This window comes from Clarias gariepinus, chromosome 15 (genome assembly GCF_024256425.1).
Source record: "Clarias gariepinus isolate MV-2021 ecotype Netherlands chromosome 15, CGAR_prim_01v2, whole genome shotgun sequence".
Lineage (NCBI taxonomy): Eukaryota > Metazoa > Chordata > Actinopteri > Siluriformes > Clariidae > Clarias > Clarias gariepinus.
The window spans coordinates 13,096,275-13,122,780 of NC_071114.1; the positions used below are offsets into that span (position 1 = coordinate 13,096,275).

The window sequence follows — 26,506 nt, forward strand, 5'->3', positions numbered from 1 at the left end:
GAAACTCATGCCTATATATTTTTGGTTCTATAAAGCTGCTATCCAACAATGACTGTTGATAAAAAAATGGTGAAATCAATATTGCAAAAACAATATTAATATTCAAAGATATGTTTGATAAGGGTGGGCGATATGCACCCTTACATTATACATAAGGTGTACCAGGATATTTCGGTTGGCTTAAAGACTGCCAACAATACAGGAGTGTTTCATGAAAAAAAAAAAAGCATGATCTAATTTAGCCTATTACAATATACCAGCACGTAAACAAAAGCTGGCATACGCCCCCACCCCCCCTTTTGTGATTTCTCTGACCCTGCAAAGGCAACAGACATAAATAACGTAAGGCAGAGCTTGTAAATGCACGCTGATAGATTTGTCAGTTCTCGGAAATCCTGCGACGGCTGTGACTTCTGCAGAGAGGCAATTCCACAGTAATAAAATTTATCAGGGGAATGAATTTAATCCCCCCTCCTCCATTCTGCCACCCCGCCACCACCCCTCCCCCCCTTTCCTCCTCATTCTCCTCCTCCCCCTCCTCACGGGTGGTGATAAATGAGTCAATTATCGGCAGTCGTGCGCCCCTGCAGAAGGGGAGCGGATGTGCCGTTATTACCTGTTGCCGCGTGCTAATGTCGCAGTATTAATCATATTCTAATTTTCCCAGGCCCTTGCACTCGGCGCGCATAAATCTACTGCTCGCAGTCGAGTCAGCGGGCTACTGAAATACTGCTGTCTGTGTGTGTGTGTGTGTGTGTGTTTGTGGCTTAGAGGACATTGATGAGATGTCACCTGGTGTAGATATTGCTGTGCTCTGAGGTTTTGGGGTCATCTAGCTCATCACACACCCTGACAGAGTGACTTTGCTTGTTTCTAGGGTTCTTTACAGCCTTGGGGCTTGTTGATGAAGGGCACCTTATACAGCGCAGCACGCACACACACACACGTGCACACACAGTGCCTGGTGTATGAGGTGCCCTTTAACAAACCCTGAGGCTGTAAAATCCCTCAAAAAGAATGTGTGTATTAGTATACCTAAAAAAAAAAACCCTGTTTTTGTAGATGTTACATATGATTTATGTTCTGTAACTAAGTCTTACCTGCTAACTCACTATAACAAGTGATGAATAGATTTCTGATTAGTTATGGTGGCTACTTGAAACATACCGAAGAGGGAATTGATGAATCTCACTCGTTTACTGACTGATGCATCTTTATGTGTCTGTCCTTCCTATTATATGTGTGAGTGTGATGGAGAGACCACCACTACAGCCTCTTACAAAATGATTTTGTCTTTAGCCTATAACATGAGAAATGTAGCAGGGACTAACTCTTATCTCGGTATTACTTCACAGCCTAAAGCTGGAGTGTGAGAAACTGGCCACGGAGAAGACCGAAATTCAGAGACACTATGTGATGGTAAGAGACGCAGATGCAGACACATGCACAGAGACATGCAAGTGCACACCTACTGTACTTGCGCAAACACATGTGCAGCAAAGACACACGCACATTCTGTTGTGTGTGCAATTTCAGGATGATTCTGATTCTGATAATGTTAGTTTCCCAAGTCAGCCCCAACTGGCACCAACAGCCGTGCTAGAGGTAAAATCCCAAAGCTCACACTTTGTCCCCATTCTGATATTTGATGTGAACATTAACTCAAGGTCCTTGACCTGCATCTCTAGCCACATGATTAGTTTATATATAACACTAAACTGGTGACAGGATCATATGCACCCAAGGGTCATTTATGCCTGTGGGGAGAACAAGGGCAAGGCTGTCTGGTCCAATCCCACAGAAACGCTTATGCAGCAAAAATGCTGGCCATGATGGAAAAGCATGAGAACACCCAGTGCACCACAGCTCGCCGCACACGGGGCCCAGCAAGCAAAGCGCCGCCCAAGGCTGCTGACCCGTCCTCCAAATGCCCCAGATCTCAAGCCGATCAAGTCCCAACCCACAGCCACGCTGCCAACACCACTCCCCGAGGAGCTACCCTAGTGGCACTACACAATCGTGGACAATGTTATAAAGTCATATACACACACTCTCACACACACATTTTTAAAATAATGTCCAAAAACATGTATGTCAGTATGTCCAAAAACATGAATACAAATACAGTACATACATGTCACTGTATATAGCTTGGTGCATTTGAATCTTATTGCTTGAGAGCAATTGTAAATACACTCGTCTCATTTTCACCCAGTCCAGCACAGATCTGTGTGCAAACTCGAGCATTTCTTTGACACTCACCCACTATTTTTATTTATTTATTTATTTCCGGGGGTTTTTGTTTTTTTTTTGCTCGTAATTTTCGGAGACGTGGTGTTGCCTAGCAACAGTGTGGGATTTTGGCGAGGCAGGGGCGTATGATAGACAGCTGTCACACTGCTTCTTTTATTGCCTGAGCTCTTTTTTTTTTTCTTTTTCTTTTTTACTGTTCTATCCAAATACACACTGTCCTCCTGCCCACTCTGTGTGTGTAACAGCCACCTGACCAAACCAATCCTAATTCTGCACATGTCTGATCACTCTCTCTATCTCTCTCTCTCACACACACACACACACACACACACACACACACACACACACTGAGCTGTTTGGGTCAGTCATTTTTTATTTTATTTTAGCAGAAAATCTGCTCAGGGTAGAAAACAAGAAAAAAAACTAATAATCAATTAATGAGAACAGAGAGTTGTGTCTGCTTGCTTATTTAATTGTTTTCTATTAGGTCAAGATCTTGTGTGAGTAAAGTATAAAAAATTACTTTTTTTTCCCTTTTCAGTACTATGAAATGTCCTACGGCCTGAACATCGAGATGCATAAGCAGGTGAGTTTGACTGCATGCGTTTATATTTATTGTGACCTAATTTCTTGACGTCTGTGTTCTAAAGATTGTCTTGGGAGAAGCAGATGCTGCTAGGGCTGTTGTGCGGAGAGCAGCTATAAACAAATGTGTGTGCTAACCTCAGGACTACCTGAAGTTCTCATCCCCATGTTAATCAAAAGTCAGTGAGATTAACGTGAGATATTAAACGTGAGATATTAAACCTGAGCATTTTAATGTGATGCATTATTGCAGGTCTCTCTGGTGGGATCGGTAGACCCTCATAAGACCCCGTAGAGCTGTAACAGTTGTGACTATGCCAAATAGTTGGATTTTCAGTATTTTTATGTAGTGTTTGTATCAGCGCTGTTTTTAGCGCTTAGATGCTGTCGATGTCGGAGGGCTGACAAACTGGCTTTGAAATCAAGTGATTGTGTTTAGTGTTGTAGCATTTGCAATATTTTTCCATATCCTGGCGCTATAAGTGAGCACTCTTACATCGGTTTTGGATATCTTTTAATACTTCTGAAGCACCATGAGTAAAAATCGTAATACCTCGGATTGTTTTGAGCTTTATTTACTTACAAAAAGGCAGAGCCACGTATTGAAATAAAAAATTTAACGCGGTTTGTTGGCACCTTGTTAGTAATTTATAATGTTTGATAAATGCAGGTTTTTTTATATATATAATTGCAATTGGTTAAAATCTGTTTACACAGTTTTTGTGCTGTGTGTGTGTGTGTGTAAGACGTTCTTGCTGTGCATCTGCATTTCCTGACCTTGCTAGACTTCTATTATTGCCCCCCTGCTGATTTTTACTTTAAATCAGGTCACTGCTCTCCCGGTTTTTTTTTTTTGCTTTTTTCCCCTCTTCTTTTTCTCTCTCTTGCACTCGTACAAACACGCACACACATCTCCTTGCTCCTCGGCTCAATCGCTCAGCTCGGCCAAATGCATCATGAAATCCCTCTGCTAATAAAACCATCAACACCTCTCACTCTTCCTACATCTCTCTCTCTCTCTCTTTCGCTCTTTCTCCTTGTGTCTTCTGGCATTCGGCCCCTCCCTCTTTTCGCCCTCTCTCCATCCCTCCCTTGCTTTTAGTAGTTGCCATTTTCTAACAAGCAGTGATTGTGTCCTGTGGGAAATGGGGAGCGGGGTGATGAAGGATGGATGGATAGAGGGACGGGGATGAACAAGTGGAGCACTTGTCTAGTCTGCTGATAAACAGCAAAGCCTGAGCACACACTCAGAACCTGCAGGTCTCCAGCACGTCTGCTCTGGCTGTGCTCTGTACAATGCCACTGATGCGTTTTCCACGGACATGTGGAGAACCAAACCATCCACCTTTAGCGTCTCCTCACAACACACAGCTATAAGTCAGACTAAAGTTGCGCTGTTGAAACAGAACCTTCTGCTCTCACACTTGCGTGAAATTCAATCTTAAGGAAACAGAACCCTTAAGCTATGGTATCGATTCCATAGTGTCTGGAATTCAATAATCTACCATCTCTGCTTTATCAGACATTATAATTGTTTTAAGCTCCTACGTGGTCATTAGTAATAGAACCCTTATGTTCAGTGTAATCAGTCATAAAACTGGTGCGGCTTTTTCGGATAAGCAATCCCAGTGTTTTTAAAATGGTCTTCTTCCAGTTTTGGTAATTTTCCAGTTCTCACCCGCTAGCTCGCCATTATCCCACGATCAGCAGTACGTCCGCTGAGAAACTTGAAACACTGCGTCCTTTCCGACCGCTGCTCATGCTGTGTCACAGGGCAGCATGACACAACACCAGGAAAGTGCTGATGCTCTCCCCAGCAATCATGATCTCACAGATACCCATGTTTGGCTGGCTTGAGAAAGAGTGACCAGACGTGTAGTGCTATTTGTCGAAGTACCATAGCATACCTACTGTATGATGTGCGTCCTCTGATATGCATGGTTTATGTTAATTAGGATCTCGTTTTCGTGAACATGGCTTCTACGGGTGCGGCTTTACGTACGTTAGTCAACTATAACTGACCACATGATCATATGTTAGACTAACTTTATGAATAGATGTGAGAAGGTTATGCGGCAGTAAGCTAAACGTTTAGCTCCATTCAAAGACGATCACGCTCAGCTAATAGGCTAGGATAACAAGACGCAGCACATTATTTCAACCTTTTACATATTTTACTGCTACAATATCTAATTTCTTACATATTATTCAGTGCATTGGATGACGTGAATCGATCAACACATAATGAAGTTTTTTTTACACTTTGGACCATTTCTTTTGTTTTCTCATTGATTATTTTGCGTGACATTATGCGTTACTCATGATTAGATCTTTAGGCACGTGTAAATGCTCCAGCATGGCCACCTCTACTGTGTAAACCTTCCATCATTTCTTTCCTACCCTTTCAGAACTTCCTACCAGTAGCAAAAAATTATGATTATATCAGTTTATGCTACCTTGTCAGTATCTACTACCTGTAATGGCTGTAAATATATAGTAGTTTTATTGAGCGTAGCATTAACTGACATACTGGTAGCACTTTGTGACACGTTGTTTTTAATGTTATCCGATCACTGGTAGCGGTTTCTAACACGTTAATGTTATCCATCAATCCACCAGGCTTAAAAAATAACTATGCTAATTATTATTATTTTTTGCACAAAAAAATCACAACACAAACAATTAATAAAAACATTGTTAAATACTAAACACGAGTAGATGTGAGTAGTAGCACAGATTTATGGGCGGGACGCTAAAGCAGTGAAACATGGGTGGTAGGTTAGACTGATGGGTAACACAAGCTTATAGAATCGCGGCCGTGGAATAGCCGTCACGAAAAGAAGTGAATGTTTTTCTGTTGTGCCACACAGGAGCCTGTAGCATTTAAATCTCGACAATAATCTTCAAATCCTATGCATGGTCTTATTTTAATGTAATTAGCCCAACCGACTTGATGATCATGTTGTCATGGTAACAAGCTCCTGGTTCTTGCTTCCAGACAAGCAGCATGTTGGTGTTGAAACTGAAATGATTGTAGTGGCTGAGGGAAAAAAAAAAAACATGCATTTTTGGAGCGTGCGTGAGGTTTAACCAGAGGCGATTCACTACATAAACGCATTGTGTATAATTGGGTTTCGAGGTGGCGGGTTTTGACGTCGGCGTCTTCTCTACGGATGCTAGCAGCGCTGAGCTGGAAAACAACGAGGCTCTCGGGGAGGAGGTCGTCGGCTCTCTGTGCTGGAAGAAGGACAGCAGATGCTAGGCATGAATATTTTACACACCTCCCCTGCTCGCTGTGCAGCAATTAGTCTTAACCAGATGTGCAGAGCTGAAATATTTACTAGGTGTGTGTGTACACAGAGGAAGCGGCACACTATCAGTCTTTCTCGTGTATTAACGCGCTAACACCCTGTCTCTCACACTCATCTCTTCACTCGTTCTTCTTCACACAACCGCATTCGTTCTGTTTCTCTTTGTCTCATGCTCGTTATCTCTCTCTGGATGCGTCTCTTCCTTATCCTCACTCGTTCTGTCTCCTTTTCTCTCTCACATACACTGACTCATTATTTTTTTTTGTCTCCTTCTGTCTCTCTCCAGACCGAGATTGCTAAGCGGTTGAATGTGATCTGTGCACAGCTCATCCCATTTCTCTCACAGGAGGTAAGACGTAAGACGCGTACACACACATGCACGCATACACACACACTGAGTCATACTCCTCCTTTTTGAAATGAAATGATTTCCTGACATCTTTTTCTTTCACATATACTCTCCCTCTCTCTCATCTTTTTGCTATATTGTGCCTGATGATGAATGCATGTCTTTTCTCTGATTGGCTGATTTCACATGTTGCCACTGAGCACAATGCATTGATGGACAGCATGAACCATTACATGGCAACGTGACAAAATAACACTATGCCATCTGTTCAAATGGTTCTTCTAAGTCAAACTTGTATCGGCTAATACAGAACCATCAAACTATTTGCAGCCTAAGTAACATATCTAGGACACCTCTATTTTCTAAACCTAATTGGTTTCCAATACTATCCTCAATGTCAACAGAATCCCAGTTTTTGTTTGGAGCTCTAGAGCTTTAATCCTAAATGGTCCCTTAAAATAATCTGTTTTACCCCCGGCTGTGCTTTACAGACCCGTATATGTAAAGGATGATTTGTGGTTATACCAATAACCTGCAGTGGAATAATGATGCATTTGGTGCATTTTCTGATGAATGCCAAGGTGTCTCTTTTTGAGAATAACACAGTTCACAGAGACTCTCTTTTAGTTGACTCTTGTATGAAGTTTGGTTTAATTGCTCTTTGTTTCCTGTTTTGTTTCCCCAGCACCAGCAGCAGGTGGTCCAGGCCATGGAACGCGCCAAACAGGTGACTATGGGGGAGTTGAATGCGTCGATAGGGGTACGTGGACTCCCCCCTCTGCCTCCCACAGTGTGTACTTCCATCTTCTCATCCACTTTTTTTTTTGTTTGTTTTTTTTATGTTGCTTGAATAGATGAAGTATGAGATATGGATTGTGGTACAAGAGCAGCAGGTTTCAAGTCTGTTAGTATTTTGCTGTCTTCATGATGGGTGGGTTCCCTTTTGTCATCTCATGGTGTTTTCTCTGCCACCCTTGCCCCCCACCTTCCCCCCTTAGCCCCTCACCCATTACACTGAATGTCATGTTTTTTAGGCTGCAAGAACATGTCTCGCAACAGATATAAACCACAGGAACTGAATATTGACTCAACGTCATATTGCGGTTTAACATGCTTGTAAAACAAAGGAGTGAGGAACATCACTTAGCCCCCTTCAGTCCCAGCTGATTTTACACCAGTAGCAGTAAAAGCTTTACATATTGTACCTTGTACTTGTCTGAAAATCAGTCTAATGGTCCAACTGCCAAAAGAGGTTTCAGCCACTGAGACTGCTGTCTACCATTCTGAAATACATTGCCCTTCAAAAGTATTGGAACAAGTCCAATTCTTTTTTCTTTTCTTTTTTTTTGCTATACCCTGAAATCATTTGGGTTTGAGGTCATAAGTCTAATATGGGACAAACGATAATACTTTCAACATTAATTCCCTGATTGGCCCTTAACAACTTTTACTTGAACCCACAAAATATTTAAGGGATCAAAAATATTGGAACATGTTACTGACAGATAAGTTTTATTGCTCAGGTTGTAAAAATAGCGTGGCAAGTATATTAATTATTTTAAGTATTTTGGTTAAAGCCCTGCACTTCACCTGTACAGACTGCATTTGTTGTTAAACCGATTAAACCAACGTGAAGACCAGAGAGCTGTTAAGCATGCAATTTTAAGGTAAAAAAAAAAAAGGAAAAAAAATATCTATCAGAGCCAGTGCACAAGCCAACATGGCAAGAAACAAACAAGCAAACAAACAAACAAACAAAAAAGGAACTCCTGTTGTGCCAACAACCAGACATCAAGCCAGGAACACAACAGCCATTAAAGACAGAAACATTATGGAAACAATAAAGCAAAACATTAAACCAGTCAGTGATGGAAAGATCGGAGCGTAGAGAAAGAAAGGATCTGATCATGAAGCATGGTGATGGTAGTGTCATGCCTTGGGCCTGCATGGCTGCTGCTGCAACAGGCCCACTAATCCAATCTTTATTATGGATGAATCATGATGATAGCAGCAGAAAGAATTCAGATGATTGGAAGGTTTTACACTGGTCAGGTCAGTCCACACAGCTTTACCCAGTTGGACAGCATTTCACCTTGTAAAGAGCAGCCTGAAGGGAAAAACACCCCAAAACAACAACCTAAGGAAGCTGAATTCCATGAGCTCTGAAAAGCATGGCAACAGAAGAATTTGATGATGATGATGATGAGTAGGTCACCAGCTTTATACGTTTGATTTCAAGCAGGCGATATGCAACCAAACATCTCAAATGATCTCAAACCCAAATGGCTCACCCAGTATATTGCAAAAACAAAAGATTTGTCCTTGTTCCTTGTAGTACTGTATTTTCAGAGGGGACTAACTCATCGAGGATAATTAATGATGGTATATACAGGCAGCACATTATGCTGCTCAGTCTTACGCGAATGATTTTCTGGGCTACAAATAGTACACAAAAAAAAAAACAGGCCATGTCCCCCACCCCCTTCCCAAGTCCAAAATTTCAATTTTCTCAGTTACAGATGCTGTTGACTAAAGTTGTGATCATGCAATGAAACCTTAAGCCTGTTTTACTCAGAAAAGCCTCTGCTTGCTGTGTGCTTGTTTGTAAGTCAGTCTAAACAGTTACACTGGAGGTGCATACTGTATGTGCCACACCAAATGGTGTCTACGTAGAAACTGTGCGAAAAACAATATTAATGCGATATTGTGCAGTCTAGATCTATTTACTATAGCAGCGGTAACTATAGCGAGGAGCGAAAATCTTCCTGGGCTCCACACAGCTCTGGATGATACTTGTGAGTCATGTCTAATGTGAATTATAAGCGTCGTGGAGCATTTCCAGCTCATGTGGTGAAATGGGCTTTGTACAGCAGCACTCGTGAGGAGCCATGGATGCTCAAAATTTATACAGATAAATATGCCACTAAATAGTTCAGAAAATGCATCAAGTTATAATTGTGATGTTTCTGGGGCACACAATCCAGGTGAAACATTTTTCACAATTGTTTTGAGAGTTTTCCTTTTTTTTTTTTGATGTTTTTATTTCTCAGTCCGTCATTCCGCTGTGTTAGGATTCTGCTTCACATTTGCCATGCATGTGTGTGTTTGGCATGTAACGCAATGCCGTTCGTCAGGCTGCCCCTGCCCTCCTAGCCTCTGTGTCTTCTCATTACAGACGCATTGCCCCATCTCTCACCTCAGTATGATCCTCCATTCTTCTGTTTGTTTTTCTTTCTCTCTCTCTCTCTTCTCTCCCTCTGTCTGTATCTCCAGCAACAGTTGCAGGCTCAGCATCTTTCCCAGCATGCTGCCCAGGCGCTCCCCATGGCCCCTCACCCGTCGGGGCTGCCCCACCCAGGATTGGCTCTTGGAGGCAGCTCGGGCCTGCTGGCTCTCTCAGGGGCGCTTGGGGCACAGCTTGGTGCCAAGGATGAAAGAGCACATCTGGAGGCTGTAGCGGCGGCGGCGGCTGCTGCTGCTGCTGAACATCACCGAGGTACGAGCCAGAGCTACATAATCTCCCTTGAATTCTAATCTTATTGTTGCGTTTGTTATACAGTAGTGAGTAGGTAGTAACTGTCTGTCTGTTTTGATTGGTTGTTGGGACGTGACTCATCCAGACCGTGAGGCGGGACCGGTGAGTATCATGTCAACCCCTTACGTTCTCTATTTTACACTTTTATCTTCTCTTTCCCCTCCTGTCTGTGCTTCTACTAACCATCATCTCTCTTTTTCTGTTATGTTATAATTATTTCTATTTTATTTGTTGTCTCAGTTTCTCACACTCTTTCCATCCACTCTAGATCTAACCCTAGAGCATCTGGTCACTCTCATCATGTCTTATCATGATGTCAGTGCTATTTTGCTGCTTTGAAACTGGAAAATGCGGTACCACTGAAATCAAAATTTGTCCCTACCTGTTTTTTGGGCCAGTGGCTTGATTGGGACCATTAGCAACCCCAAAAGAGCTTGTAAAATATGATTTACTTCTTTCTGTCTGTTTTACAGACACTTAATCCACCCATCAAACAGAATTATTATTATTTTTTAATCTGTTGTCCATGATATCAGACATTATAACTGTGGATTGATGTATATTTCCATCATGGTCCTCTGGGCAACCCTAATTCAACCCTAGTACTCCGTTGTAAAGCCAGTGACTCGGCAGAACAACAAAATCTGGTCCATGGACTGTCCGCATTGTCCAGTGGAAAATTTGGTGCCTCCGCCTTCTTTGCAGTCTCACGCTGTATCCCATATAGCAGGCAGCCATGCATTAAACTGCTTTATTACCCTCGGGTCCAGAACTTATAAAGCTGATTTAATTTGGCTTCGTCTGTCTTTCAGAGCTCCTTATCAAATGGAGATAAAGGCCGCCCATCAGACTACCTCAGCAACGGAAAGAAGAGGAAATCAGATGAGAAGGAATTCACCGATTATGTAAGTGAGAGTCTCGTCATATGATTGTGTTTATAATGTTAAACGCGTCACAAACACCATTTCTTTATAACCCTTGTTTAAGGAATAAGCTTAGTCAGCCTTTTTTCCCGTCCCACAGGGTAGTGACGCTGACAAGAGTGATGACAACTTGGTAGTGGATGAGGTGCGATTGTTTATTTGTCTTCACTGAATTTGTGTGGTGCAGGAGATGAGAGACTGATGTAAAGGGGTGTGTTTATTTTTGTATGTGCAGGATCCTTCATCTCCCCGCAGCGTGCACTCGTACTCCTCCAGAGAGAACGGTCTGGACAAGCTGCCTCCCTCGAGGAAAGAGACTCTGCCTCAGGCCAGCCCCACCTCCCTGACCTCCTCCTCCAGCAGCGCCTCACCGTCTCGCAGCAAAGAGCCTCCCCCAGTATGCACACATGACCAATTAGCATATATATATATACACACACACGCGCGCACACACATATGCACACACACTTGCTATGCACACTCCTCCTTATTATTCTCTATCTTTTCAGAGAGAGAAGTCTAGCACCCCAGGGCTAAAACCAGGCACGCCCATGTCTCAAGATTCCTCCACCCCTGGCCCGAGCGGCCCACCCCAGTTCCGCCCTGTTCCGGGCAAAACAGGTGTGGACCCTCTGGGTAAGTTCCATACTGCTGTAGTGTAGGGAGTGAAATGCATGTGTCTGTGAGATGTCTTCATTAGCAGAGCAGTGGACAAACAGGCCAGCAGAGGGCAGTAGTGATCTACAGTGTCATCTGTGTTTTTTTTTTTTTGCAGTGTGTGTTGCAGTCTGATGGCTAGTCCAACTGCATCACTCTACTCTGGCTATTTTGTTGAGTCATGTGTAACAAATGTATTTTTGTGCTAAAAAGCTTCTCATTGTAACTGATACACCGCCTCGGCCTCAGTTTTTCAACCAAGTCATTTCAAAACCTGATCCCGGCATTAAGATATTAAGTATCGCTGCTTGTTTTAAGCACTCGGACCTTATCTGAATATCTGTTTGTGTCTTAAGTGCCTAATCATTCATCCCCATCTGATCAACAGCATCAGATCATGGCACTAAAAATCATTCTCGCTATGCATGTATATAATAAGATCAACGGTTCTGATAAATGGTTCTCTGTGAAACCTGGACTTCTCTGTCTCTTGTTACTCAGCTCTGGGTGTGAGGAACCCACTGGCGATGCAGGGTGTGTATCCTCCTGGTGCTTTCGGTCTGCCTCCTTCAGGGGTGAACGGCGAGCTTGCTGGAGCAGCCGCAGCATATGGCGCTGGACTCCACCTCGTCTCGCCGCAGATGAACGGCTCCGCCGCCGTAGCTGCCGCCGCTGCCGCCGCCGCTGCTGGATACGGGCGCTCCCCTGTGGTGAGATGGTGTTTTAGAAACGTTTAAAAATACATCAATAAGTCTGTTTTTAGATTATTTCTGCTCCTTCAGTGCATTGTACAGAATATTACATGTCTAACTTTAAAATTAAGCAACAGACTGGGGAAAGAAACGATCTGCACTGCAAGTGTCTGTACACGGCAAGTTCCCAACACTAAAATCAAAAGTGTTTAGATGTAACTTTAGTTTATCGAACAGCACAGATATAATTGGAACAAGTCTATTCCTTGGCCATTTTAATTGGGTATTTCTGCCCCGCAACGTATAATTTACAACTGATTAGGATTGTCTGAATCTTTTGTAAAAAGCTTAACTACTTTACCTTCCAGTGGCTGCTGGCTTTAGTAAAGCCTTAATTAAGAGTGACTTTAGTACCTGAGAACCAGTTTCAGTGGACACATGGATTAAGGTCCTTGCTGAAACATGCATTTGATATTTCTCCTTATGATTCAAGTCAAACTGGGACTTTTAATTGCAGAATAACCGAACACGGTTCTGAGAGTATAAACTCTCTGTATTTCTCTACACAATCCCCTATTGCATTTACCCAGCATTTTACTAGTGCTTGGATACCATCAATGTAAAAAGTTTTCTCATTACTCCATAGCACTGATCAGACGAAATGAATAAAATTCTGGCCTTCCAGGAACTCCTTAAACAGTGCAAGCATGTGAAAATGGCTTGGAGTGGGGTCAGGGCTGTATAGGGTATGTAGCTCCTAGCTGAGTTCTTGTAAGGTACAAGTAGAAGAATGTGAAGAATGTTCCCACGGGCATGTGTGTCTCTTCCGCCGACAAGTTATGTCAATTCTTCAAGCATCCCAGGTCCACCTCGGCCTGAATCATCATTCAATGACGTGCGGCCTTCTGTAAAACCACTTCCCTTTCACTTGTTTTACTCTCCCTCATCAATGTACAGTGCTTGAAGCCTTCAGTTTTATTCTTTCGTTCACAAAAAAAAGTCCCGGTTTCACTTGAACATCCCTCGTAATTACCGTTCTGTATGGTTGTGCTATTTTTGTTGCAATAATAGGGATTTAATGATGATTATAACTGGGTGGAAGAAGTTTTACCATCATTGTAAATGTCTTTTTGCTACTTGTCAGGGGAATTGCAAATGCTGTGCAAATATTGGCAAGGCTTTGATGACACTAAGCCCATCTTGTGAGGTGCCTTTAAGCAAAAAGGGCAAAGTTTTAGGCTGGGATGATCTACAGTGGAAAAAAAAGAATTAAAATGAAATTATGATGACTTTGCAATTAGAGCACAGATTTTTCTGTGTGCATCACAAATCTGACATTAATCCACTAGACCATGTCTTTGTATTCTTTAGGTGGGCTATGAGTCTCCTCACCCACACATGAGGGTCCCTGGCCTACCTGCAAGCCTCCAGCCTGCAGCCTCAGGAAAGCCGTAAGACTTCCATCTCTTGCATCCTCCTCATATTAATTCCTCCTGTAATTATCCTAAAGATTTACTCTGAATAAATTCATTAATTTTATCTGTTCTCTCTGCAGTGCATACTCATTCCATGTGAGTGCAGATGGACAGATGCAGCCCGTGCCCTTCCCTCCTGATGCTCTCCTGGGACCGGGCATCCCGCGTCACGCCCGCCAGATCCACACGCTCAGCCATGGAGAGGTGGTGTGTGCAGTCACCATCAGCACCTCCACACGCCACGTCTACACTGGCGGCAAAGGCTGCGTCAAAGTGTGGGACATCAGCCAGCCGGGCAGCAAGAGCCCCATGGCCCAACTCGACTGTCTGGTCAGTTTCTAACGACTATGCTTTACAAAAAGACTTTGTGTCGTTGTTTAATGCTTCTGGAATCCGTTTTACGCCTGTCCGTAGATTTGTTTGTTGGATACTAAATGTATTTGAAGTCTAATTTTGATTAAATCTTTTCTTGCGTCTTCAGTTCTTTAAACGCCTACATGAAGCATCCATTCTCTAATGAGGAGAATCAGTGCAACAAGCATTAACTTTTCCTGTCTGTTCATCTAATCAGAACAGGGACAACTACATCCGCTCATGTAAGCTCCTCCCAGACGGGAGAACTTTGATAGTTGGTGGTGAAGCCAGCACTCTGTCCATCTGGGATTTGGCCACGCCCACTCCACGCATCAAGGCGGAGTTGACGTCCTCGGCTCCGGCGTGCTACGCTCTGGCCATCAGTCCAGACAACAAGGTCTGTTTCTCCTGCTGCAGCGACGGCAACATCGTCGTGTGGGACCTTCACAACCAGACGCTCGTCAGGTAGCTGCGCTGTACATAGCGATGCGGTGTGTGTGTGATGATTTATGAGTGTGGGTTTTGATGGATGTGGTTTTTAATGCGTGTTTCTCCACAGGCAGTTCCAGGGCCACACTGATGGAGCCAGCTGCATCGACATCTCCAACGACGGGACCAAACTGTGGACCGGGGGACTCGACAACACGGTGCGCTGCTGGGACCTGAGAGAGGGCCGACAGCTCCAGCAGCACGACTTCACCTCCCAGGTACATCAGCACCAGAGAATCATGGGAATTTGAGTAAATGTTTGATGGATGTGTGTTTGATTAATCACACACTTGCTTCTCGTTTGTGTGTGTGTAGATCTTCTCCCTGGGCTACTGTCCTACTGGAGAGTGGCTGGCAGTGGGCATGGAGAGCAGTAATGTGGAAGTTCTGCACGTCTCCAAACCAGACAAGTACCAGCTGCACCTTCACGAGAGCTGTGTGCTGTCACTCAAGTTCGCCTATTGTGGTACGAGCACTTTTTATTTCTTTTTCCTATTTTTTTATAATACATAATGGAGTTCTTTAAGCATTCTCACAAGTGTATTCTATCGGCAGGCAAATGGTTCGTAAGCACAGGTAAAGATAACCTCCTGAACGCCTGGCGAACTCCGTACGGCTCCAGCATATTCCAGGTACGGTCTTATTTCTGATTTATTCTAAACAGTTACTTTCAACACGTTGACCGAAACAAGCCACATAGAATTTGAATATCTGATCTGTATCATGGGTATCTAATTAGATGGAGCAATTTAAATTAATTTGTATGAAAACTATATTTTCCCTGCATTAGTTGCAATTAAAGAAGCACTTTCATGACGACTATTTATTGTTCTGTGGTTGTGAAGGTGCTGTTTGTGGATCACTGATCATTAGGCTGCTTGCCCCCTTGTACCTGTAGTCAAGGCAGTTTTTTTTTTTTTTTGGTATAGCTAGAGCTGCATGATTATAATGATAATTTTGCGTTTCCATGAGAGTCTGGTTCCTCCTGAAAGATTCTTCCTGTATCGTTACCTGGTGTGCTTAGGATTTAAATCTACATCTAACTTTCATGATAAATTTGTTTAATCTAAGATAATATAATGTACTTAACAGGTTTATGATTATTACTCTTAAATGCTCCTGAAATATAAAATTTATATTTTTTTACGAGCTACTGGTAACGCTGCAGCTGAAATACCCCTGCAAAAATGTTTCACCTCAGACTTCCTCTGTTTCACTCCTACTCCAAATCCGCAGTTTCAGTGTCTATGTAAATGAACTGCTGAGAACAGCAGAGAACCGAGAATCTAATGGCTGTAAAGTAGATTTGGCAAAACATGCCTCTTTAAAGCTGAAATGTCAGTATGTTTTAGGCATTTTTTTTTTCCCAGCCAGACTTGAGCACACTTCTGATGGGTTTTCTCAGGTCGCTACAAAAATGCCCTTTAATGGTTTTAAATCCACAGGCATGATTTATCTTTCTCCTCGACTGTTAATTTTAGATCACTAAAGTAAATAAATGTGCTACAACATGGTGCACCCCAGAATAGGAACTTTTCTTTATTAATTGTAAGACTTGTACACTCTGTAATTTTAGTTAAGCTTGATAAATTTGACAGTCGAGCAGTTAAACTAGAAGGCCAAAAATCACAAACGGAACAAAACAGGATTAGTTGTGCGGCCTTGGGTTCAGCATTCTGGTGTATTTCTGGTGTGCGAGTCAGGCGATGAACATTGAGTGGTTGTGTTGTATACAGAGGTAACAAAAATGTCCCATGTGTCCTTGTTATGTTCGACTGAGCCAACGGTTTTAGTTTTAAATGCATTTACCGACTCAGGTTTGCTCACTGATTGTGTGTTAACTGTTCAAATCCCGTTTTTTTGTCGTCTCCAGTCGAAGGAGTCCTCATCAGTCCTCAGCTGTGACATCTCACCTGACGACCAGTTCATCGTGACCGGCTCAGGAGACAAAAAGGCCACTGTGTATGAAGTCATTTACTAAAGCAACTACAGACTGGAATCTGGAAAGGCAGAAGTGCCACGTAGCTGGACGAGTGGAAACCAAGATCTGACTTTGACTTTGGAACAGACTGGTGAACATGGAGTTTGAGAAAGCGCCTACGCGTTTTTATTTGATGTCCGTTAGGGACAGGCATTGAGGGAGGACTGTGGAGCTCCACAACAGGATTGACCTTGTTGTTTTTTTAATGCTGTGAGAAAGCTAGCTTCAGAGATGTGGGATTCCTCCAAAGACTTCTCTTTTGCTTTATTGTTTTTCCTTTTGTTCTTTTTTAACAAGATGAATTCTCTGTAGTGAATGAAATAGCAAAGAGAATATTTTTTTTAGCCTCTGGAAAAAAAAAACTCCATGTGGAAATGGACAGTCGAGGAGCAGCAGTGCACTGAACAGGTACAAGACATTTGGAGAAAATAGACTACGACAATGTATCTGCCATTTCTTCTTATCCAGTCTATACTGATGGTCTTGAGCGTCTAAAAGGATCTCGGAGTAAGCAGCAAGTACGACTGTATAGTGACACGGTGACAGATTTGGGCTAACAAGGGTCATGCTTTTACTTTTTAAAAATTTTTTTTTAATTTGTAACAACTTCAGGGAGATGGTCCACATTAGCACGTTTCTTGTATATGCTGTATGTCTGCTCACAATGACTGGTATTTTGGCTTTTGTTGGATACTTGGTGTGTATGAACTGTAAATAAAGCTCCTTCAAAGCAAACCTCTAATAATAGGAGGCTGTGTCTGACATTTGTTTGGAAGAAAAGACCTGGGAATATTTAGTACATAAATATGTAATCAAGTGCATTCTAAAATTAAATGGGTTTATTTAAAATAGGATGCTTCCCCAACCCAATGGTTGGATTGGTTCAATAGCTGATTGGTTTCTCTCCAAATTCAAGTTCTGCCCCATAGAGCAGCCTGTCTGTAAAATAGCTGACAGGGAGGTTAATCCAGACAAATGCCTTTCAACAATATCTTACCGGTTTTCTCAAACTGCTTTTCTCAGCGACTTAATATACTTTAGCTAAGGCCAATCCATTGTTCATGTTCCACATACTGTACACTGCCTGACCAAAAAAATAATGCACACAAAAATGTCTATTTGACCACCTTTCGCTTTGATTTACAGAGAAATCTGGTACCAATTTCTAAGTAAAAATAATTTCTCATGCTCCCAGAACCACTCTTTCACAATTTGAGTCCTGGAATAGGCCTGTTCGATCAGGGAAGAAAAAAACTCCATAGACGTGATGACCTGGTCATTCAATGCATTCAGGTTATCAGCTGATTTTATTTTATTGCATTGGTTAGTCTAGACCTGACCAACTAAAGCAACCCCAGATCATCATAGTGCTTCCAGAGGCATAGCCCTTTAGATGCTTCTGTTTTTACCCTGATGCAGCCATCAACTGGACTCATCAGACCACATGATCTCTTTCCATTGCTCCAAAGTCCATTATTTATGCTTCCTAATGATTTGAAACCTTTTTTTCTACAGATTGATCTCACAAGCAAGTGGTTTCACTATGGCCACACAGCTGTTCAGGTTCAATCCTGCAAATTCTCTTCTGAATCCATAGACATTTTCTTTATATGAAATTAGACATTTTTCTTTTTATTTCAGACCCAAAATGGCTTCCAAACAACCAATAGAATAACAAATAGAACCAGACCAACTGTAGGGCCTTTCAAATTTTTTTTTCTTCCTTTTTTCCTGTCATCTGGAGTTAATAGTCTGAATCAGTAGTCTGAATATGAATCATCCCCGAACAATCAGTGCACTGAAGGAGGAAATCATCAGCGCGTGTAACATCAGTTCTCAAGCAAATGTTCAACATTCTTGTATTCAGTGTATACACAAGTACTGTGAAGCAAGAGGCTGTCAGTTTGAGCATTTGCTGTAAGTTAGACTTTTGAATAGATTTTTGATTACAAATCAGACTTTTGGACTGAATCTACTGGGTGAAATACATTTATGGTTTCTGAAAGCAGGTACAGAAAAATCCCACTGTTGGTCAAACTCCTTTATTTATTTTTCTCCTTGGGTATTGGCTAGAATTCTGTTACAGTGAAATCCAGCACGTTTTCCCACACCACTACGTGCCATTCAGTAACACTTACTGTTTATTCTTGAGCTGCTGCTGTATACTTTAAACAGCTGCAGTGTTACACAGTTATACTGCTCGCCTGCTAAGACCTGGTGGATGTTGCTGTGGTCTGGTCCTGCTGTTTACTCATTTGTATGCCTGGAATACTCACAAAGTTAAAAAACAATCAGGAAATTATTGAAGAAAGACTGTTGCAAACATTTGAGCTTGACCCTGTTTGGATTATTTCCAGAATGGAATCGGTTCATCTGCTGGGCACAATGATGAGTCCAGACATTACACCACTTGTTCCTCGAGTTATCATTCTAATCAGGCACTAAATGAAGTTATTAACCACTATTTTACTTTAAGAAAACATTAACAAAATGTAAAAAAATATATACTACTTCTTTATCCTGCAAGGTTAGGGGCGGTATCAAAAAAGTTTCGAGATTAGCTTAAAAAAGTACTTATTAAAAACCTATTTATAATTTATCTGTTGAGTAAAGTGGGTCGGAAGTTCTCCGGCGATCATTATGCATCATCAAGTTGCTGAATGGTTTCGACATTTTTTTGGTTTGACCTTGTTGAAGGTTATCCTGACCTCTTCCAGTGATGTTCATGTGTGTCACTCAAAACCCCTCGATTGACGCATTGCAGCGATGCTGTACACTTGCCGAATCATGTCAAACATCTCTAGCAGATTTGCCAAGTTTCACGCAGAATTTCATGTTCGCTCTTTGTTCTAACTTTCTGTCCACAGACATTGTGTGGTCGGAATTGCACCAGTTAAACAGCTCCTGATGTACACAAGACAATGTCTTTTGGCCCACTGACTTATGAAAGTCCTTGTGCCTTGGGGCGACACGTTGGTGTAGTGGTTAGCACTGTCGGCTTGCACCTCCAGGGTCCGGGTTCGATTCCCGGCCAGTGTGCATGGAGTTTGCATGTTCTCCCCGTGCTTGGTGGGTTTCCTCTAGTTTCCTCCCACAGTCCAAAGACATGCAGGTTAGGTTAATTGGCGTGTAACAAAACTGATTGAATGAATCCACCACTGTTAGTGTGACCAGAGAACACTGGACTGACTGAAGAAACTTGTACTGTGTTGAGTGACTTGGATGCTGATATGGATGCTGTACATAAAACTTTTCACAATTTCATTGTTAAACTTTTAAATCTTTTCAATTTTGAAGTATTGTTTTCCCATGGGTTGATGAAGTTATAAATGTAGAGGTAGGCATTATTCGGTAAAGCCCAATTAAAACTTGCAATGCAATTTTCTTCATTGTTACTTTTTTATGCTAAAACTTGACTTTTGGTTGGGACGCAGACCGAAGAGAATGTTCTGAACTCTATTTAGCGGAAAACTTAAAAACGTCACCAGTTAGACAGATGGAGATACATGAAAATGCTTTAAGATTGAGATACAGATACAGATTAAACAAATATACATATACATAATGTAAAGATGAGTATAGATATACAGAGATTAATATTTTGTTTGTTTGGAGGATTTTCATGATGTGTCCCTGTTTGCTGATTATTATCTGAACTTGCTTCAAACATATATTTAAAAAAAAAGTGTTTCTTTCCATATTACAGAAATTATAAATTGTGACAGATCAGAAATACAAGAACTCAAAAGATGACCACAAGTTTAATTGTCTTTATATGCATGTCTGGTACATCTCATTTGAAGTGCTACAGAGAGATATCACAACTGTGCCTTTTTGAGAAAAAAAAAAAAAAAAAAAAAGTCCTTGGCTTCAGAGCGAGATTGCTGGACACTATACGCTGTTGTCAGTATAGAAACAAAGCCTCAGGCAGCATTAGATACAGAGATTCCCATAGCATGACCAGATGTGATGCAATTCCTGTTACAGGTAAGATGTAATGATAAGGCAGTGGATATGGTCTGGATTGCGCAAGACTAAAATCCCAACATCTTTGGGCAGCCGTCATCTGAGCCGGTTATAGAAAGGAGCAAATACACTATATGCATAACAATAAACAGAACAAAACACTGTTGTAGCACTATTACTTATTTTCATTACAAAAATCTTACAGTTCTTTTTTTTGTGTGTGTTTGGAAAAGTAGCAAGCGAAAGAATATTTCAGATTCCAAGACAGGTCTTCTGAATCACATATCAGATTAATGTGATAAACAAAACCCCAGAAACATATTGAGCAAATTAAAAGCACAAAATCTTTTCCCTCAGCATGGTGAGGATCACTTTCAGACATCACAGGTTGGGTGGGCAACCACAGCGCTTCGAGATACAGGAATGAAGCAGGGGTGTATTATGGGATGATTTAGGAATAATAATAAAAAAATACATGTCTGCAGGGATTATTATTATTTTTATAGTTAAGATGGTTACCTTTGATTCCTGTACACAATAGTTTTTGTAACATTTTAATTAAGGTTACTATATTAATTTAAGTTATTTATTGTGATGTGCAGCACACTGTAAAAGTGTATATGTATTTATTTATGTTGAATATTCATTCATCTTCTAAACTACTAAGCCTATACAAGCTGCACAAGGCGGAGTGAACCCTGGACAAAGTGCCAATCCATTGCAGGGCACACACACACTACAGGGTATTTGGGTTGGGAATCAAACCCTCGACCCTGGAGTGCCAGCACAGTGCTGACCACGAGACCACTGTGCCGCCTTAGAATTTAGTATTCTTCCTAAAGTCCTGTATACTTCATTTATATCTTTACATAGGGAACATTTAATTTGTTAATGCTGTTAGAAGAGAAACGCAGTTGTTATCAGCTCCGGCTTCATGAGGGACAGTTTTAAGTGGAACTCGTGTGTGAGAGGGCGGAAATAATGTGTAAGATAGAGTGAGTGGATTGTGCGGATACGGGAGAGTAAAAAAAGGTTGTTGTGTTCTGGCTTTGTGTTCTGGCGTGATTACAAAGGCAAAGATTGCTGCAAACTAAACTGTAGCCTGCCTATTACCCACAGCCTGGGAAGACTGGAGAGCGCTAAAACACGTCAAGGAATCTGTTACAATAGCGTTTTGTTAGAAATGTTATGTGACACTTCTGTTTTTTTTTTTTTGTATTTCTGATTTCCGTGACTTGTCCTAGTTTGAATACATATCTGATACAAGGGCTGCAACAGTAATGACAAATGACAGTCATATCAGAGTCTGTGTTTATTTTATATTACAGCACTCTGCATGTGTACCTCACCGCTGTTTCACTCTCAGTGCCAGTAAACACGGCAAAAAAACAGCAGCTGATCAGCTCAGGCTGACCTTTAGATCAAATCATCTATCTAATTAAGACTGTTGCTAGTGCGTCCATTTCGGCACGACGGAAATAATGGATTGTGGTATTTTTGCTTCTTCTTTGGACACATGACTGATTTGGAGTGCTCATTTCAGAGCAGAAACTTGTTTACACTAGTGACACATCGTAAAAACATAAAAACATGAACGTTAACCATCAAGCCTGAAACATGCTCCGGATCCAAGGCGTATTCCTGTAGGAATAGGCTCAGTCCATCTCGGAGTGACATGCACACACATTTTCACATCTAGGGGCAATTTGACATAACCACCATGCTTCTCCTCATGTTTTGGAAGGAATTCCACCCCATCTGTGGAAGGAGCATGTGAAACAGACAGTGACCTCAGGCTCAGGATTAAACCTGGGACCCTGGAGATATGAGGTGGCATTAATACTACACCACCCAATCAAGCACAACATTAAAGACGTGGAATGTGAACCAGCGTCTTCAAACTGGAAAACCAAACAATTGGCAGCATAAGATCTTTGTCAATGACAAGTCAGGGACAATTTTACATTTTTGGCCAAATATCCAGGAGTCATTTTCAGGGTGAATATGGTTCTGCAGACCATTAGGTAGTGATCAGCGGTATAAACATCAGGCTTCCACATCAGCCAGATTAGTTTATGTGCGTGTGTAATTGGTGTGATGCAGACACACTGGAACAGGTTTCTCAGGCCAGAGCCCGCGCTACGCTGCAGCGGTCTGATGTTTCTGCTCTCTGAGGCGCTGTGTAACGAGCTCTGTTGCATTTGGTCTCATTAAAGTGTGATCTTTGTTTTTTCTTTTGCAGTAATGCATTGATTGTCTGCTATCTGTGTTTGTGTGAGTTGCAGCTCCCTAAGTGCTTACTTCGTCTCCTGTGTGCTTTCTCATCGCTGCTGGGCGTTTCATCTAGACACTGTGCTAATTATACTCCCACTGTTTATTCTTTCAGTTTGTCTCTCTTTTTCCTACTTATAGAGGGATGGAATGGGGATGGGAAGGGAGTTTAATGGTACTAATGGTTAGATGATGCAGGGGAATACAGTTCGGAAAGAGCACCTATGGTTGCCCACAACAGCTGCCATGAATGAGCTCCCCTGTTTTTCTTTCAACTCATTTTTTGTTCCATCCATCCATTCATCCATCCATCCATCCCTCTCTCGCTCGTCTCTCATGTGCTCAGTAGACCACCTCGTACACGGTGGCTTTCTTATCTCCAGAGCCAGTAACTATGTACTTATCGTCTGGGGAGACATCGCAGCTCAGGACGGATGAGGACTCCTTGGACTTGAAAGAGAAAGAAAGAGAGAGAGAAGGAAGAAAAAAAAGACACGTCAAACCACTATGCACTTGGTCATTTAAATGTTATTGTAATGTATAAGTAATCTGTTTATTTCCGTCCCAGTCATCAGCGAAGTCATCTTCACTGCTTTCTAGCTCTTAATAACTTTCTGCAAATCACAAACGCTTACTCAGACCATCAAACAAACATTAATTACAAACTCAGCGGAGAACTGAAAGAGATGCCAGAGACATGATAATGTGAAGAGTTACAGAAGCCATAAAAAGAGCATTAGATTTCCAGATTTTAGTTTTTTGAGTTCCCAAAAGTTAATGTTCTCTAATAAGATTGAATTATTTACAGCACCGCTGGAAGTTAAATGTTTTCCTGACATGACGCTATACTTTCCTCACACACTCAAGTGTGTACAGTAAGTGTGTAAGTCAGTTAGTGTAATCTTGTCACTTAAGATAACAAATGTGCTTTTCCTGAGATGATGGCATAATTAATTTAAGATCCCAATAACAAAAAAGTTAATCACTTCAAAAGGGGCACGATGTAAGAGACAAAAAGGAATTAGCTTTTTGTCCTGTAGCATTTAAATTCCTCCACATGAACGGTCAGAAAACATGATACACAGAAACGCAAAAGAATGAAAAGTGAAAAGTTTGATTCTAGGGTAACCTCTCGCAGCCGGAGGTCTAGAGCGAGCTGATTGGCTGAGCTCTCTCAGAGGGGAGGGATGAGAGGTACTTAGTGCTCCCACATTAATCACGGCTCTACAGCCAATCAGGGGCGTCTGTGATGTGGTCGGCTGGCGTCATGTGGTTCGAAGAAAACACGTGATAGTCTTCGGCCCTCCCCGACTAAGTGGTAGTATTAGTCTTAATGTGGGAGCCCCCTAGTGATCGGGAAGAAATTGGACACGGCTAAATAAAAAATATTTTTGCCATGATATAGTAAAAGTCCCCACAACATTCTCTCCCTCCTTAATGAAGGACTGATCCTACATATGTAGTGTTCAGGGCGCTGTTCAATCAATAGGTGATGGATTTTAAATGTGTCATAAATCTCAACAGGCTTCTGCACATCTAATTTGTCCTCGCGTGAAAGCAACGTCCTTTTTCGGAACCTCAAATCAATCTGTGATTATCTAAGGAAAACAACGTGTTTTCGTCAGAGAATTAGGCTGCCGCGTCAGAAAACCAATGTTGGTTACTTGGCGATAATGACACAAAGGATTTTAAGATACGTGTGTCCAATTTAGCACAAGACAAGACAGAAGGTTACATTTTCTGATTTCTGACTCTCATCTCATCTTGGTTTCCCCCACTTACCTGGAAGATGCTGGCTCCATATGGAGTTCTCCACGCGTTTAACAGATTGTCTTTTCCTGTGCTCACAAACCATTTACCTGAGACACAGACGAATAGACAGACAGACAGACAGAAGCCACACACACACAGAAAAGAGCTCAATGGGTGGCACGATGTACTTCTATAATTAGTTATTCTATGAGCAGCGAAACTGCACAGTTTGGCTGGTTATGTGAGTGTTTACTCATACCACAGTAGGCGAACTTGAGTGACAGCACACAGCTCTCGTGAAGGTGCAGCTGGTACTTGTCTGGTTTGGAGACGTGCAGAACTTCCACATTACTGCTCTCCATGCCCACTGCCAGCCACTCTCCAGTAGGACAGTAGCCCAGGGAGAAGATCTACACACACACACGAGAAGCAATTGAGTGATTAAAAACACACATCCATCAAACATTATGAGTACTAAAACTCAAATTCCCATGATTCTCTGGTGCTGATGTACCTGGGAGGTGAAGTCGTGCTGCTGGAGCTGTCGGCCCTCTCTCAGGTCCCAGCAGCGCACCGTGTTGTCGAGTCCCCCGGTCCACAGTTTGGTCCCGTCGTTGGAGATGTCGATGCAGCTGGCTCCATCAGTGTGGCCCTGGAACTGCCTGTGAAGGAACACGCGTTAAAAACCACATCCATCAAAACCCACACTCATAAATCATCACACACACCGCATCGTTATGTACAGCGCAGATACCTGACGAGCGTCTGGTTGTGAAGGTCCCACACGACGATGTTGCCGTCGCTGCAGCAGGAGAAACAGACCTTGTTGTCTGGACTGATGGCCAGAGCGTAGCACGCCGGAGCCGAGGACGTCAACTCTGCCTTGATGCGTGGAGTGGGCGTGGCCAAATCCCAGATGGACAGAGTGCTGGCTTCACCACCGACTATCAAAGTTCTACCGTCTGGGAGGAGCTTACATGAGCGGATGTAGTTGTCCCTGTTCTGATTGGATAACCAGAGAGAAAAAAGTTTATCCTTATGCCACTGGTTCTCTTCATTATAGTGGTAGCGATATATTGTGGTAGTCAAGAGATTGTTATAATCTCTTCCATATTTGTAACAATGCACTCACAGTTCATTTATTTGAACGTCATTGCTAGGCAACTGGTAAATAAGGCTAGCTAGACAGGGTGATGATGTCGCTAGCTAAGACAAAGATGTTAAGACTTTCACATTACAAGCCATGTTGTTCAATTCTGATCTTTCAGTCAGATCGGATCTGCACATCATGATGGATCACATTTATAATTAGTGACCTTTATCTGTCCCTGTCTTCTAAAACAACACGCACATGGACATCGATACATCTTTGCTCACGTTATCTGAATGAAAACGTCATACTTTTGCGACTGCTCATTTATTTAAAACAATTGATGAGATTTTAGCAAAAATATGTTTGGTATTTTGCTTTGGCAGACAGCAAGCAGTTAGTCGTCTATATTTGTTGAGGTCCAAAAAAAGGAAGAAAGCCAAATGCCTTGCTTAACCGTTTTAGCAGCTATTACTTTATTACTTTTTATTATTGCCGGTACTAATTGATGACATCAGAGCCCTATCCATGCAAAAAGTCACATGAACTCCGATCTGACTCATTCGAGTCACATGACCATGTATCCAGTCTAAGACCAATAAAAGAACATAAGTGACTCAGATCTGGTCTGAAAAACATCAGATTTGTATATTTAGACGGTTCTTAATAAATCAGATCTGTGTCGCATTAGGGTAAAAAAAAAAAAAATCTAATTTGAGTCACTTCAGGTTGTTAATGTGATAGTTGCCTCACTTGTGGACCCAACATGGTAACAACAAAAATAACTGTCAAGAACATAAACATTTCTCTCATATTAATTAGC

The 26,506-nt window shown here is 42.0% G+C and overlaps 2 protein-coding genes across 10 annotated transcripts in view; one reads left to right on the forward strand and one right to left on the reverse strand.

Annotated features, from left to right (window-relative positions):
• Positions 1–17,351, forward strand: part of tle2a (TLE family member 2, transcriptional corepressor a) — a 37,978-nt gene extending 20,627 nt beyond the window's left edge. Inside the window, exons 3-20 of one of the 5 annotated variants that reach the window (XM_053513019.1) lie at positions 1,356–1,419; positions 2,795–2,839; positions 6,436–6,498; positions 7,184–7,288; positions 9,772–9,994; positions 10,119–10,135; positions 10,846–10,938; positions 11,057–11,101; positions 11,192–11,353; positions 11,466–11,592; positions 12,115–12,323; positions 13,677–13,756; positions 13,861–14,110; positions 14,352–14,599; positions 14,694–14,841; positions 14,939–15,089; positions 15,179–15,255; positions 16,497–17,351. In XM_053513019.1, coding sequence (XP_053368994.1) covers positions 1,356–1,419; positions 2,795–2,839; positions 6,436–6,498; positions 7,184–7,288; positions 9,772–9,994; positions 10,119–10,135; positions 10,846–10,938; positions 11,057–11,101; positions 11,192–11,353; positions 11,466–11,592; positions 12,115–12,323; positions 13,677–13,756; positions 13,861–14,110; positions 14,352–14,599; positions 14,694–14,841; positions 14,939–15,089; positions 15,179–15,255; positions 16,497–16,604 — 2,215 coding nt within the window. In that variant the 3' untranslated portion in view covers positions 16,605–17,351. Of the gene's footprint in view, positions 1–1,355; positions 1,420–2,794; positions 2,840–2,886; positions 3,018–6,435; positions 6,499–7,183; positions 7,289–9,771; positions 9,995–10,118; positions 10,136–10,845; positions 10,939–11,056; positions 11,102–11,191; positions 11,354–11,465; positions 11,593–12,114; positions 12,324–13,676; positions 13,757–13,860; positions 14,111–14,351; positions 14,600–14,693; positions 14,842–14,938; positions 15,090–15,178; positions 15,256–16,496 lie in introns of those variants that run through there. The other 4 variants (XM_053513020.1, XM_053513022.1, XM_053513023.1 and 1 more) reach the window with 4 other exon arrangements.
• A 2,995-nt stretch (positions 17,352–20,346) lies between these two features.
• Positions 20,347–26,506, reverse strand: part of tle2b (TLE family member 2, transcriptional corepressor b) — a 94,033-nt gene continuing 87,873 nt past the window's right edge. For all 5 annotated transcript variants that reach the window (XM_053512793.1, XM_053512790.1, XM_053512792.1 and 2 more), the window contains exons 16-20: positions 25,348–25,595; positions 25,108–25,255; positions 24,853–25,003; positions 24,624–24,700; positions 20,347–23,291 (exon numbers count right to left, since the gene is read on the reverse strand). In XM_053512793.1, coding sequence (XP_053368768.1) covers positions 23,184–23,291; positions 24,624–24,700; positions 24,853–25,003; positions 25,108–25,255; positions 25,348–25,595 — 732 coding nt within the window. In that variant the 3' untranslated portion in view covers positions 20,347–23,183. The remainder of the gene's footprint in view (positions 23,292–24,623; positions 24,701–24,852; positions 25,004–25,107; positions 25,256–25,347; positions 25,596–26,506) is intronic.